The 10,719-nt window shown below is 49.4% G+C and overlaps 5 protein-coding genes across 5 annotated transcripts; 1 reads left to right on the plus strand and 4 right to left on the minus strand.

The window, feature by feature from the left end:
- Nucleotides 1-137: 137 nt before the first annotated feature.
- Nucleotides 138-2,792, minus strand: NEMAJ01_2269 (uncharacterized protein; the record flags this gene model as incomplete). Its single annotated transcript, XM_047916107.1, has 1 exon — nt 138-2,792. One exon carries the CDS (start codon nt 2,790-2,792, stop codon nt 138-140), a length of 2,655 nt encoding a protein of 884 aa, XP_047772064.1.
- Nucleotides 2,793-3,875: 1,083 nt separating this feature from the next.
- Nucleotides 3,876-5,729, minus strand: NEMAJ01_2270 (bromodomain and PHD finger-containing protein 1; the record flags this gene model as incomplete). The annotated part of the gene is made up of 1 exon (XM_047916108.1): nt 3,876-5,729. One exon carries the CDS (start codon nt 5,727-5,729, stop codon nt 3,876-3,878), a length of 1,854 nt encoding a protein of 617 aa, XP_047772065.1.
- A 52-nt stretch (nt 5,730-5,781) lies between these two features.
- NEMAJ01_2271 (N-acetyltransferase 10) lies at nt 5,782-8,145 on the minus strand (the record flags this gene model as incomplete). The annotated part of the gene is made up of 1 exon (XM_047916109.1): nt 5,782-8,145. One exon carries the CDS (start codon nt 8,143-8,145, stop codon nt 5,782-5,784), a length of 2,364 nt encoding a protein of 787 aa, XP_047772066.1.
- Nucleotides 8,146-8,351: 206 nt separating this feature from the next.
- Nucleotides 8,352-9,539, minus strand: NEMAJ01_2272 (DNA polymerase alpha subunit B; the record flags this gene model as incomplete). Its single annotated transcript, XM_047916110.1, has 1 exon — nt 8,352-9,539. One exon carries the CDS (start codon nt 9,537-9,539, stop codon nt 8,352-8,354), a length of 1,188 nt encoding a protein of 395 aa, XP_047772067.1.
- Nucleotides 9,540-9,744: 205 nt separating this feature from the next.
- Nucleotides 9,745-10,719, plus strand: NEMAJ01_2273 (methionyl aminopeptidase; the record flags this gene model as incomplete). The annotated part of the gene is made up of 1 exon (XM_047916111.1): nt 9,745-10,719. A coding segment is annotated over one exon (975 nt), but the record flags the coding sequence as incomplete, so codon positions are not given.

Raw genomic sequence — 10,719 nt, forward strand, 5'->3', positions numbered from 1 at the left:
AAAAAGAAAATCTATATTTCCCCGGATTTTCTAGGCATGTGCGGTAAATGCGGGCTTAGAAGCAGAAAGCGTGCGAAAACGCAAAGCCAAATGCACTGAGCTCTTGATAAGCGCTCGAATATAGGTTTTGCACAATATCATGCATGCTCACTCAAGCCTGAGGACTTCCCAAAGGCTAGTTGAATCAGCTGATTGTGCACGTTTATCATATTTGTATACTGTGTGCCTGTGTTTCGAAGTACCAAAAAACAGGACTTTGTAAAACGCATTGTTGGGTCGTACTTTATGCCGTGTATTTGCACTCCTTCGTTATAAAATATTACTTGGCCCTTATTTTTTTTCGAAAAAAAGAAAAATCCATGCATGGAGCTGCTTTTTTTCTTGTGGAGCTCCTGGATATCTTCAACTAGTTTTTTTATGGATTTGTGAACTATTTCGTCGTTTTCTTTTTTTAGCTCGTTGAAGAAGTAATGCGACAATTCGTCTGCTTTTTTATCTAACGGGGCGTACCAGGAAATTACTGCCTGGTCGGCTGTTTTCTGCACACTTAAACGCATAGAAAAGCAGTTCAAGTCTGTCTCGGACATGTCAAGGATCATGTTACTGTAGTATCTTTCAATTTCGTTGTAGGTTTTCGCATTATGCATACTTGTGTTATGCGCGGTAAAGGGTTTGTACACATAAACAGATGGTTCCTGCGGAGTACTTAAGAGTTGCTCGGGGCACACAAGATAGTGCAAAGAAGGGTTCTGCGGCACAAAAGGTGTCAAAAGAAGTGCGGTTCTCATCAAAGGGGATAGAAACAAAGGAATGCTGATTTCGCAATTCGGCACGTTCCTAAAGGGGCGCTTGAATGTGCAAAATGTAAAATGGTTGGAACGCAAGCCCTTTTCAATAAAGTAGAAAACATGAATCGTTTCTTCATTACCAGGAGTGAATGCAGGCGTGTCCATGTTTTGCTGGAGTCTCCATTTCTTTGTGCTCCTGCTGTACTCCAGCACATATATATGCTCTTGGAAAAACCCAAAAAGCTTCGACAGATGCTTGGCAACCAAGTCCAGTGTGTGAATGCACTGGCTTTGCCCAAATTCCGTATAAAGCGGCATGCACAGTCTTTTATACTCTTGATTGTAGTTGTTCACCAGGTGAATGTGATAGTGCGCCGAAGGAGGCAAGACCTCCCAGCGGTCATTTAATATAAAATAGTTGATTTTTTGGGGGGTGGCAAGAAGCTTGTCTTTTTCTATGCCCAGAAAAACCGTGCATTTTATGTACTTTTGGAGCACAATTATAGATTTCCCCCGAACTATGTAGTTTGATGAGTCATTGCCGCTGCGCTGGCTTTTAATAATCCCAGGACAGTGTTTATAAAACAGCACGATGGCATTGTAGGCGATTGTATAAATTGAAGAAACCGACTTTCTCTGGTACCATTTCGGGGTATAGCCTAAAAACGATTTGTACCAGCTTAAAAGCTTGTCTACCCTTTCAGTGCTTATTGGCCCATCGTCATTGGCCTCATGATATAGATGATTTAGTATGTTAAGGTGCAAATCCAAACGGACGGGGTTTGGATACATCCATTGCCCTGCTCTTCTTATGGCATTAATAATATTATCAAACACTTGGGTGTCACAGGACCTGAGATCCTTCAACACAAATGGAATGCACAAAATGGCGTGTATGCCGTTCCTATAAAGGCACGCTCTTTTTTTGACCAAAGCCACGTCATTGGCTAGAGGGTCAAAAGCATCGGAGAGGCCCAAAAACAAGTCACCCAAAGTTTTTTTTTCGTACAAATCAGCAGATAGAAAAAGCACACGGCTTGGCTGCATGCATATACTTGGCGCAGTTTTGGATATATATTCCAAAAAATCATTAAAAAACCCGGGATAGTACCCAATGAAAGGCTTATTCTCGATGAGTATCTTCTTATACATGATTTTTAAATGCCACAGGATGTAGTAAAGTTTTTCTTTGTCGACCGAAATCCCCATGAGAACGACCCAAATGCAGGTGTTTTGGGGAAACACATTGATGTGCGCTTTAATAGACTTTTTTTCTGCCTTGCTTGGATATGAAATTTTTTTGTTCAACTTGAAAAACTGTATGTTTGAAACTGCTCTATGGATGGCAAGCTGCTGGTCTGACAACGCGAATTCTTTATAGGCCTGCATATAGCTTTCGCAGGGCAGCGCCTCGTCTGTTGGCGGCACACAGTCAGGGCTTTCCTGGTGAACCTTAAGAGCAGACTGCTGTTCCATGCTGTCTTCAGATCTATTATCCTCAAAGGGAGGAGAAGAGCTCGAGTCCTGCATAGGCTCTTCGTGGAGAGGCACTGCAGCGCCAGCATTATCCGAGATGTCCATTTCACACAAATAATTTTCATCACAGCCGCCCAAAGAATTTTCATATGAATAATTCATGTCATAGTGCGGATTGAAAAAGGCTTTGTGTTTTGAGCAATTTGCCTCGGCAATTAACTGCGAGAAAGATGGAAGCGCCGGCGTTCCTAAAGGGTTTGCGCTTGTGCTAGGAGTTTCTGCAGCGACTTCCAAACTCGGCGGGGCATTTTCGCTAGTAAGAAAAATGTTCGGGCTGCCTATATTCATAAAAGAGATGTCACCTACATTGTATTCTGGGTCACAGAGCATGTAGCTGCTGCTTATGCAGTCGGAAAGCAGCAGTAAACATTCGGAATCAATCTGTTGCTCCAGTTCAATATAGTCTGCACCTAAAAGATAGGCGGCATAGCACACACACACCAATATAGCTCTTCTGTTCACTGACATGCAATTTTTACTATCGTTCCATAATATACAAAATGGTTTTATCAAAAGCAAGAATGACTTCGTGATTTTAATTGTCTGGAGTATGGCTTGCCACAAAAAGATTTTGACACAGAAACGCGAGCCTTCTACCAAAGACTTTATCGGTGCAGCGCCAGACGCCCAGGCATGCCAGTTTTTAAGAAGAGCAGGGAGCGTGCAGATTTCCAAGGGAAATAAAATAGCGCAAAACCCTATGAGGCTATGTGGAATATAGCCCTCTGCGGTCAAAAAGCGTGAAAAAGTAGCTTTTGCGCGGAGGGAGGCTTGTAGCTCGCACAGAATCGAATACACATTATTTGAGGAGCCTCCGCTTAGAGTGTGCAGAATACTTAGGGCAGTGCTGTACAATGTGCATATGCTTTAAAGGACGCGCACACAAAACGCACTCTCCAAATATGCGGCCTAAAGTTTGCATTTTTAGCTTTACCCAAACAGAACATCAGACTCCAGCAGAGAAGAATCACCATGGAAAAGCATCGCATCAAAAGCCAAACCGTATAAAAAAGTGTTTTGTATGCTGAAAGCATAGTTGCTCGGGATTGGCTGTTGGTTTGACAGGTATTTACACCGTCATAAAGTTATGGCAAATTCAGCGTGTTTAAGCAGGCCAGAGATGAGAAAAGGACAATGTTTTACCTAGCACTTTTACTATTACAGCTAGACAAATATTTTTGTCAAACACATTGACCTATTTGAAAAAACAAAGCACAAGCAATTTTGAAATAAAAACGCAAATGCAGCATAATCAGTGCAGCAGCAAGGTTATTAGTACAGGTGTGCGATGGGTGCAAAAAAGCATGGCTGACCTGCCATTTGGCCTGCATTTAAGTGCTTCTTAGCACAAAATGCTGGTTCTGCATGGGGCTGCTATGCAAGAGCCGAGAGCGCGCCAAGCCGTGTCCATGTGGTGTATAGCGACAGGCAGCGCGGACGGGATCTTATGACGTATGCTCTGCAGAAATGGCAGCACAGTGCTCCCTGAAGCCAAAGACAGTCATCCAAAGAAGCGAACAACAATTGAGTGGACTGTTTATTAATAGGTATTTACAGGCTTGCATATCTATGTGCGTACTCCTCCATGTATCTTTGCTGCTCTTTTTCTTGCGAAGGCGTGGCTCCTGTTGCTTTATTTAGCTCAGCTATCCGGGCCCGGCCTGCCTGCACGCTGTCTATTTTAATTGCCCGGTCCCTCTCAATTAGATAAGTATGTCCTGTCAGCAGGTCCTTTATTTCCAGCGCATCCCGCATTGTGTCCATTTCGGTGCATACAACCACGTACGGCAGATAAGGCTGGGGAAGCAGGCGGGCCAAAACCAAGCTGTTCTTTTTCAGCGCCCAGTATCCAAGCACCTCTTCCAAGCGGCTTGCTTCTATCCCTATGAAAGACTCTCTTCCGTTGTACTTGTATGCATTGGCAACTAATGTTTCCACGTCCTTTAGCATGTCATCGTATGACTTGTATTTCAGCTTGCTGATCTTTTTCTTTATCATGTCCAGCGAGACAGGGTGCTGTATCATCGATGAGTATCCGGGCGCGATGTCGTCAGTCACCGCCTCTTTGAAAAGATCGTGCTTGTCTGTCCGGGCTAGGCTGTTGAAAAGCCATTGCATATGCGTGTACCCTGGAATAAACTTGGAAATCAGCAGCATTCGGTCTGTTTCTAGCTTCAGCGTGTTTTTGTTAATTGCGTGCATCTCCTGCTCCAAGGCCTTTAAAGACATCTGTGTCCTGTGCACCCCCAGCACAGCCATTTCATACAGGCTCTGGTCAGCTTCTGGCAGGCAAATCTCCTTAGGAAGCGAGAACTCTTTGAGAACCTGCAGGCTGTCCTTCGGAATGTTCACGTGGGGCATCTTTCTGGCGCCCCACCTTCTAAAGCCGTCCGGCAACGCGTCGATTCGAAGCCGCTTTATAATGGGCCGGTCCTTCTTCCGCACCTGCCACACTGCAAACATGTCCTTAACCAGCTGAGAGGCATCTGGGCAGTTGTCCAGGTCCCGTAGAACAATAGTGTTAACAACATAGTCGGAAATTTTGATTGGCACGCTTTCTATTTCCGAGTGGATTCTCCGCTGGGGAGTCCACAGCAAAACAGGGCGGCGTATTTTGGGCGTGTGCTCCAGTATAGGATAGTTTGCGTCTGGAGACCGCGTGAGAATATTTTCAGCCTTCCTATGCGGGTCGTGGTCGTGGCAAAAGACAATGCAGTTTGCCAAGTCGATGTACCGCTCGCACAGCACAGCGCACGTAGCATGATACGAGCGCCTGCACCCGTAGTATCCGCACGGCACAACTGCCCCCTTTTTGAGGCCGCACTCAATGCACTGGTTCTGGCTTCTGTGGACGTCCTCTGTGTCAATGGGCTCAACCAGAGACGCGTTTTCAAACCGGGCCCCAGGAACCAAGGTTCCACACAGAACGTGGCACCAGAACCCGTTGCTGGTTCTTTTGTACGCACCCCCCGGGTTTTGGCACAGAATGCAGCTTATCGTTTTTTTGGGGGCCAGCAGGCAGGGGCGGCACAGCCAGTTCCCCTCCGGAATGTTTGGGACGCCGTAGCAGGACTGGTGCACTGCAATGTTGCACCCATCGCAAAACACAAGGAAATCGTCGTCTTCTGTTTCCTTTTCCCCGCAAATATTGCACTCATCAGACAATTCATCGCTATCTGATATTTTTGTCATGGCAATCCGTTGCAAAAAATGATGCTCTTTTTCCAGCCTGTCCATAACCAGCTCGTATGTTTCTTCGTTGACCCATGGATGGCTCTGCTGCAAACATGCAAGTATCTCCCGGTCGGTTTCGTCCATGTTATACTCTATGTCGTACACCGACGTCTTTCGAACTGTTTCTAGACTTTGCAGAATGTGCTGGCGCCTCTTGCTCTTTGCTTGCATTCTAGAATGCTAAAAGAATTTTTCTGTGGTTAATACCCCGTGCATTTTATTTTTAATTGCTCGCGGAAAGCGCAGCCAACGCCTTCGCAATAAGTATCTTCACCTGCGGCTGCTGCAGCTTCAGCTCTATGCTCATGTCGTTGATTGTTTTATGCTGTAAGCCCATGCCCAAAAGAATAACTTTCTGCGTGGTCGAAACCATGGGCTTTTTTGTTTTAAGAACGCCCCTTGCAAGCGCGGGGAGCAGATCGACCACAATCCGCAAGTCCAAGTTGCACTTGGCAAACTCCTGCATTCGCACTATCTGCCCCTCCTTCGGCCTTTCCATGCGCTCCTGCACGGGCGTAATCAGCTGCAGCGAGATTACCGTGGGCACTGTCCGGAAGCATCCAGGAAGCAGCTCCAGGAAGCGCTCTGTAAACTCCTGCGTGTACGCCTCTACCTTGGCGGAGGCGCGCGCTGTTATTGGCCTCATCATAATAAGCGTGTGCTCTCCGGTTGTCTTGCAAAGCGTGTGCTTCAGATAAACAGCTCTCATTTTAAGGCGCAGCCAGAAGTCCAGCAGCTTCTGTGTGACTCCAAAGGAGACTCCCACATAGTCGACCCGCGGCAGTGCCAACGGCGAGAACAGCACGTGGCTGGATGGCCTGCCGGCTCCCAGCTCCTCGCCTGTTTCTGCGGCTCTAACAACTTCATTGACCAGGTGCGACCCGTACCCCATTGACTGTGCGTCTGGGTGAACTGCGATTCTTATAATTCTAATGCCTGCCTGCTCGAATATTTCCATGTCGAGGAAGTACTGCGCGGTTGACCAAGGAATGAGGTTTCCCTTCTCCATCCTCTTCTCGTTGTAGGCCTGCTGGGTCTCATCCATTTCCGTCTTTCCGCCCTCTCGCACGCACTGGCAAAGGCCAAGCACGCGGCCTTCTTCTGTCAGCATCACTGCAAGCGTGTGGCTGGGGTCGTCTGCAAGCGTCTGCAGGTCGTTTGGGCTGTTCTTGTAGTGGCCCGACAGAAGGATGCTGGACAGCGCCCTGAGGATTTTTTCGGTTTCCTCGTGGCCCGAGAAGAGCAGAGTCTTATTCACCGCGTACACTCGGCACTTGTCGTGGCTGGGGAAAGTGATCATTTTCGGTATTTCGGGCGACAGCGAAAGCGCGCTGTTCAGCCACTTTTCCACCGGGTCGTTCTTGCTGTATCGAATGGGCGCCTCTAGCCGGACTATTTCCGGGTCCAGCGACTTGAAAAGCTTCAGAGAGAGCGCGCGCCCCGTCCCCTCGTACCCTGCGGTGGTGGAGGAGATAAGCGTGGGGTACATTCCAAGCATGCTCTTAAGCACGGTCAAGGGCACAGCTGCCGCCTCGTCCACCACAAGCATAGAGGGCGAGTGCGAAAGCGCCTGCGGGCTCATAAACCGGACTGTTTGGTAGTGCGTTTTTGAGACAGAAATCTTTTCAATTGAGCGCTTCATTGTCTTTGAGTACTCAACAAAGAAGTCAAACTGCTCCTTGTATCCGTTTGCGGTCAGCCCCAAAACTATGAACTCAAACAGCGTCTGCACATTTGCCAGATGCGGCGCAGAAATCAAGATGTCGTTCATCCCCTTAACCACGGCGTGCGCCACGGCCAGCCCCAAGGCTGCGGACTTCCCTCGCCCTCTGTCTGCGGTAACGGCAACAAGAGACCGTCGGTCCAAGACCTCGGACAGTTTCAGAACGGCGTCTGCTTGGTCTTCTGTTTTGCACTGCTTCATCAGAACAGCTGTGCTGTTTGCGCTAATAACGCTCAGGGGGTTGAGCACGTTTGCAGACTCCTTTACCTTTTTTGCCTTCTCATCAAGCATGTTTTCCTTGTCTTCATCGTCCGCCTGCGCCACTTCCTGCGCGTCGCGGACCACGTTCATCTGCCCGTCAAGTATGATGTAGTTCCCAGCGGACTGCAGCAAGTGGTACAGCCTTTTCGTGTACACGCTCTCGGTCTCCTCAATGGGCACCAAAATGATCCCCCCTCCTCGCACGCTTTCTATCACACTGGCCAGCGCATTCGCCTTTATTTTGGAGAAGTCCTGCAGTATGCACATGTCCGTTGTGGTTCCAAGGACTTTCTCTGCCTCGCTATGGAAAACATAGTTTATCTCCGTATTTACAATAAACGACTCAAAGTTTGACAGGGCAACCTCGCCAGCGCCCTTTCTTTTCCGTGCCTTTCCTATTTTGTGTGTTTTCGCCTCAAGCTCTTTCTCGTAGACCCACAGAACGCGCGGCCGGATTACATACATGGAGAGCAAAGAATGCACATGGTGCACCACATTCTTCACTTTGCTGCACACTCCTATTATTGTTCTGTGCTTCTGCTTTGCGCCAGTCTCCAGCAAACTCAGTATCCGTGCGTCTACTCGCTCTTTGTGACTTGTCATTAATTTTTGCCAACAGCAATTTTTTCACACTTTATGCCAGAATGCGCCCTGCCCAAACACGCGCTTTTTCGCTGGAGCACGCCAAACGCCCGCACAAAAGAGGCTCAAAACACCCTGCAGACTTTTGCGCTATTTGTAAAGCTCCTACACACTAATCCCTGAAGCCCGCATTTTCAGGCCCCAAATGGATGCATGCGGCAGCCCAGCTATGCAGACCCTGCAGCCTCCACAGTAACAGTTCCCTCCCCGTCGCACCGCACCTCCAGCGTAGCCCACGCTTTTCCCAGCGGGAAAATGTGCGTTTCGCACACCTGCTCCTTGCCTGCGGACAGGTTTGTCGGGAACACGTACACGTCCGGAGAGTACGGCCACATAAACGCGTTGTAGACAGAGTAGTCAACAGGCACATCCTGCGGCACAAACGGAAGAAACGTGCCTTGGCAGACCGCGTGCGCAAGAATGTCCAGCATCCGGCCCCTCCTGTTTTTGCTGACCTCTCCCCGGGATATGCCCCGCAGTATGTCCACGCTTGTCACAGCCAGAAGTATCCCGTTCACTGCAACCATCGAGGGGTTCTGCAGCTCCACAATGCGGGAGCTGCCTGCATCATAAAGCCCGCTGGAGGGCACATTCTCCTGCACAACGTGGGCCTGGCACCCAGAAACCTTCTCCATGTACTCCGTGGGGTAGCACATGCTAGACTCAATCCCGTCAACTGCCGGCACAAGCAGAAGCCTGGGCAGGCGAGCATCCCGCATCTCCTTGTAAAGCTCTCGCCCGCGCGCAGAAACATCCCCAAAAATCACGGCAATGTCCGACCCGCACTCGCTCACTATTTTCAGCATTTTTTCAGAGTCGAGCGCGCACTCCGCGCTTTTTTCCTCGGGCTGGAAGGGCGGCTCGTCCCAGGACAGCTTTTTCTCGTCGATGAACGTGACCGTGAAGCTGGTGCCCGTGCCCGTCTTGGCCAAACCGTCTGGAATGCTGTCGTATACTATCGAGTCTACAACAACTTCCTCCCCCGCCGGATTTCTCCCCATTACCTTTATCGCCTGCCCAGAGTACACAGTATACTCTGAAAGCTCAGAAAAGTCCACCCGCAGCACCTCCGGAGTAAGGTCTGGCTGCACTCCCAGCAAGAAGTACGTGCCCTGCTCGAGCATCAGCACTCCGCAGTAGAGCTGCGCCTGCACAGACTGCGCCATGCTGAAGGCATACGACGGGCTCCCCGCCAGCGCCTCTATCCTTTTCCTTATGTACCCGTAGAAAAAGCTGTTGCAGCTGGGAGTAAGTCTCATTGTGCTGCGAAAGTGGCTCAGCGCGCCTAGAGAGTGGATTTTTTCGGCCTTCCCGCCCCGCAGTAAACTCTTGCATATTTCCTCTGCTCGGTCCATAAAAAAAATGCGCCTTCTCCTTTTATGCAGCAGTCTAACGCTCTTGGCGGCCCGAGATTGCCCCTTTGCGGCTTGAATGTGGCTCCTGATAGCTCAGTGGTAGAGCATGCGACTGTAGAAATGGTTTCCCATTGGGGTTATCGCGAGGTCGGTGGTTCGACTCCATCTCAGGAGATTTTTTTATGCATTTGCATTTTTTCTGCCCATGTTCCCAGAAGTATTAAACCGAGTGGAGCTGCCCAAAATAGAAAACATCCTGGAAAGGGAGTACAGAGACGATTTGGCGCCGGTTGAGGCGGCCCGCATTGCTGCCCAGGCACACCGCATGGTACGGCAGAACGCGCAGGCCATGATTCGCCCGGGTGTGACTCTTTTGGAAATCGCCGAGTTTATAGAGAACGGCACAAGAACCGTCCTGGGAAAGGGGTACAACAAGGGAATAGGCTTTCCAACGGGCCTTTCGCTGAACAACTGTGCCGCGCACGACAGCCCAAACCCAAAGTCCAAGCCGGTGGTTCTCACAGAAAACGACGTGCTGAAGGTGGACTTTGGAACGCACGTCAACGGATACATCATAGACTCTGCCTTCACAGTGTGCTTCAACCCGGAGTACAACAACCTCCTGCTGGCAGCAAGAGAGTCTGTGTACGAGTGCCTGAAGCTTGCAGGCCCAGACGCCCTCATCAAAGAAATAGGAGAGCGCGCCGAGGAGGTGATTAGAAGCTACGAGCTCACAATCGACGGAAAGCCTGTTGCAATCAGGCCGGTGTCCAACCTGAACGGGCACTCGATCCAGCAGTACAAAATCCACGGAGGAAAATACATCCCCATCGTCAAGCAGGCAAAAAACAGCTCGAGAATGGAGGTGGGCGAGTTCTTTGCGATTGAGACGTTTGCCACAACAGGCTCTGGATACGTGACAGAAAAGGGAGACTGCTCGCACTACATGATCGACAACCCAAGGGCGCCCTCCAAGCTGGAGGGAGGAACCGCCCTGATGAAGTACATCAAGGAAACCTTCAGCACGCTCCCCTTCTGCAAAAGATACATCGACCCAGAGGTTATTAAGGCACCAAACCCGTACATTTCCTACCTGACAAAAATCGGCGCAATTGAGGATTATCCTCCCTTGTACGACCAGGCAGGCTCTCTTGTCGCGCAATTTGAGCACACCCTGCAC

The sequence above is a fragment of the Nematocida major genome, assembly GCF_021653875.1.
Source record: "Nematocida major strain JUm2507 chromosome Unknown 136, whole genome shotgun sequence".
Classification (NCBI taxonomy): Eukaryota; Fungi; Microsporidia; genus Nematocida; species Nematocida major.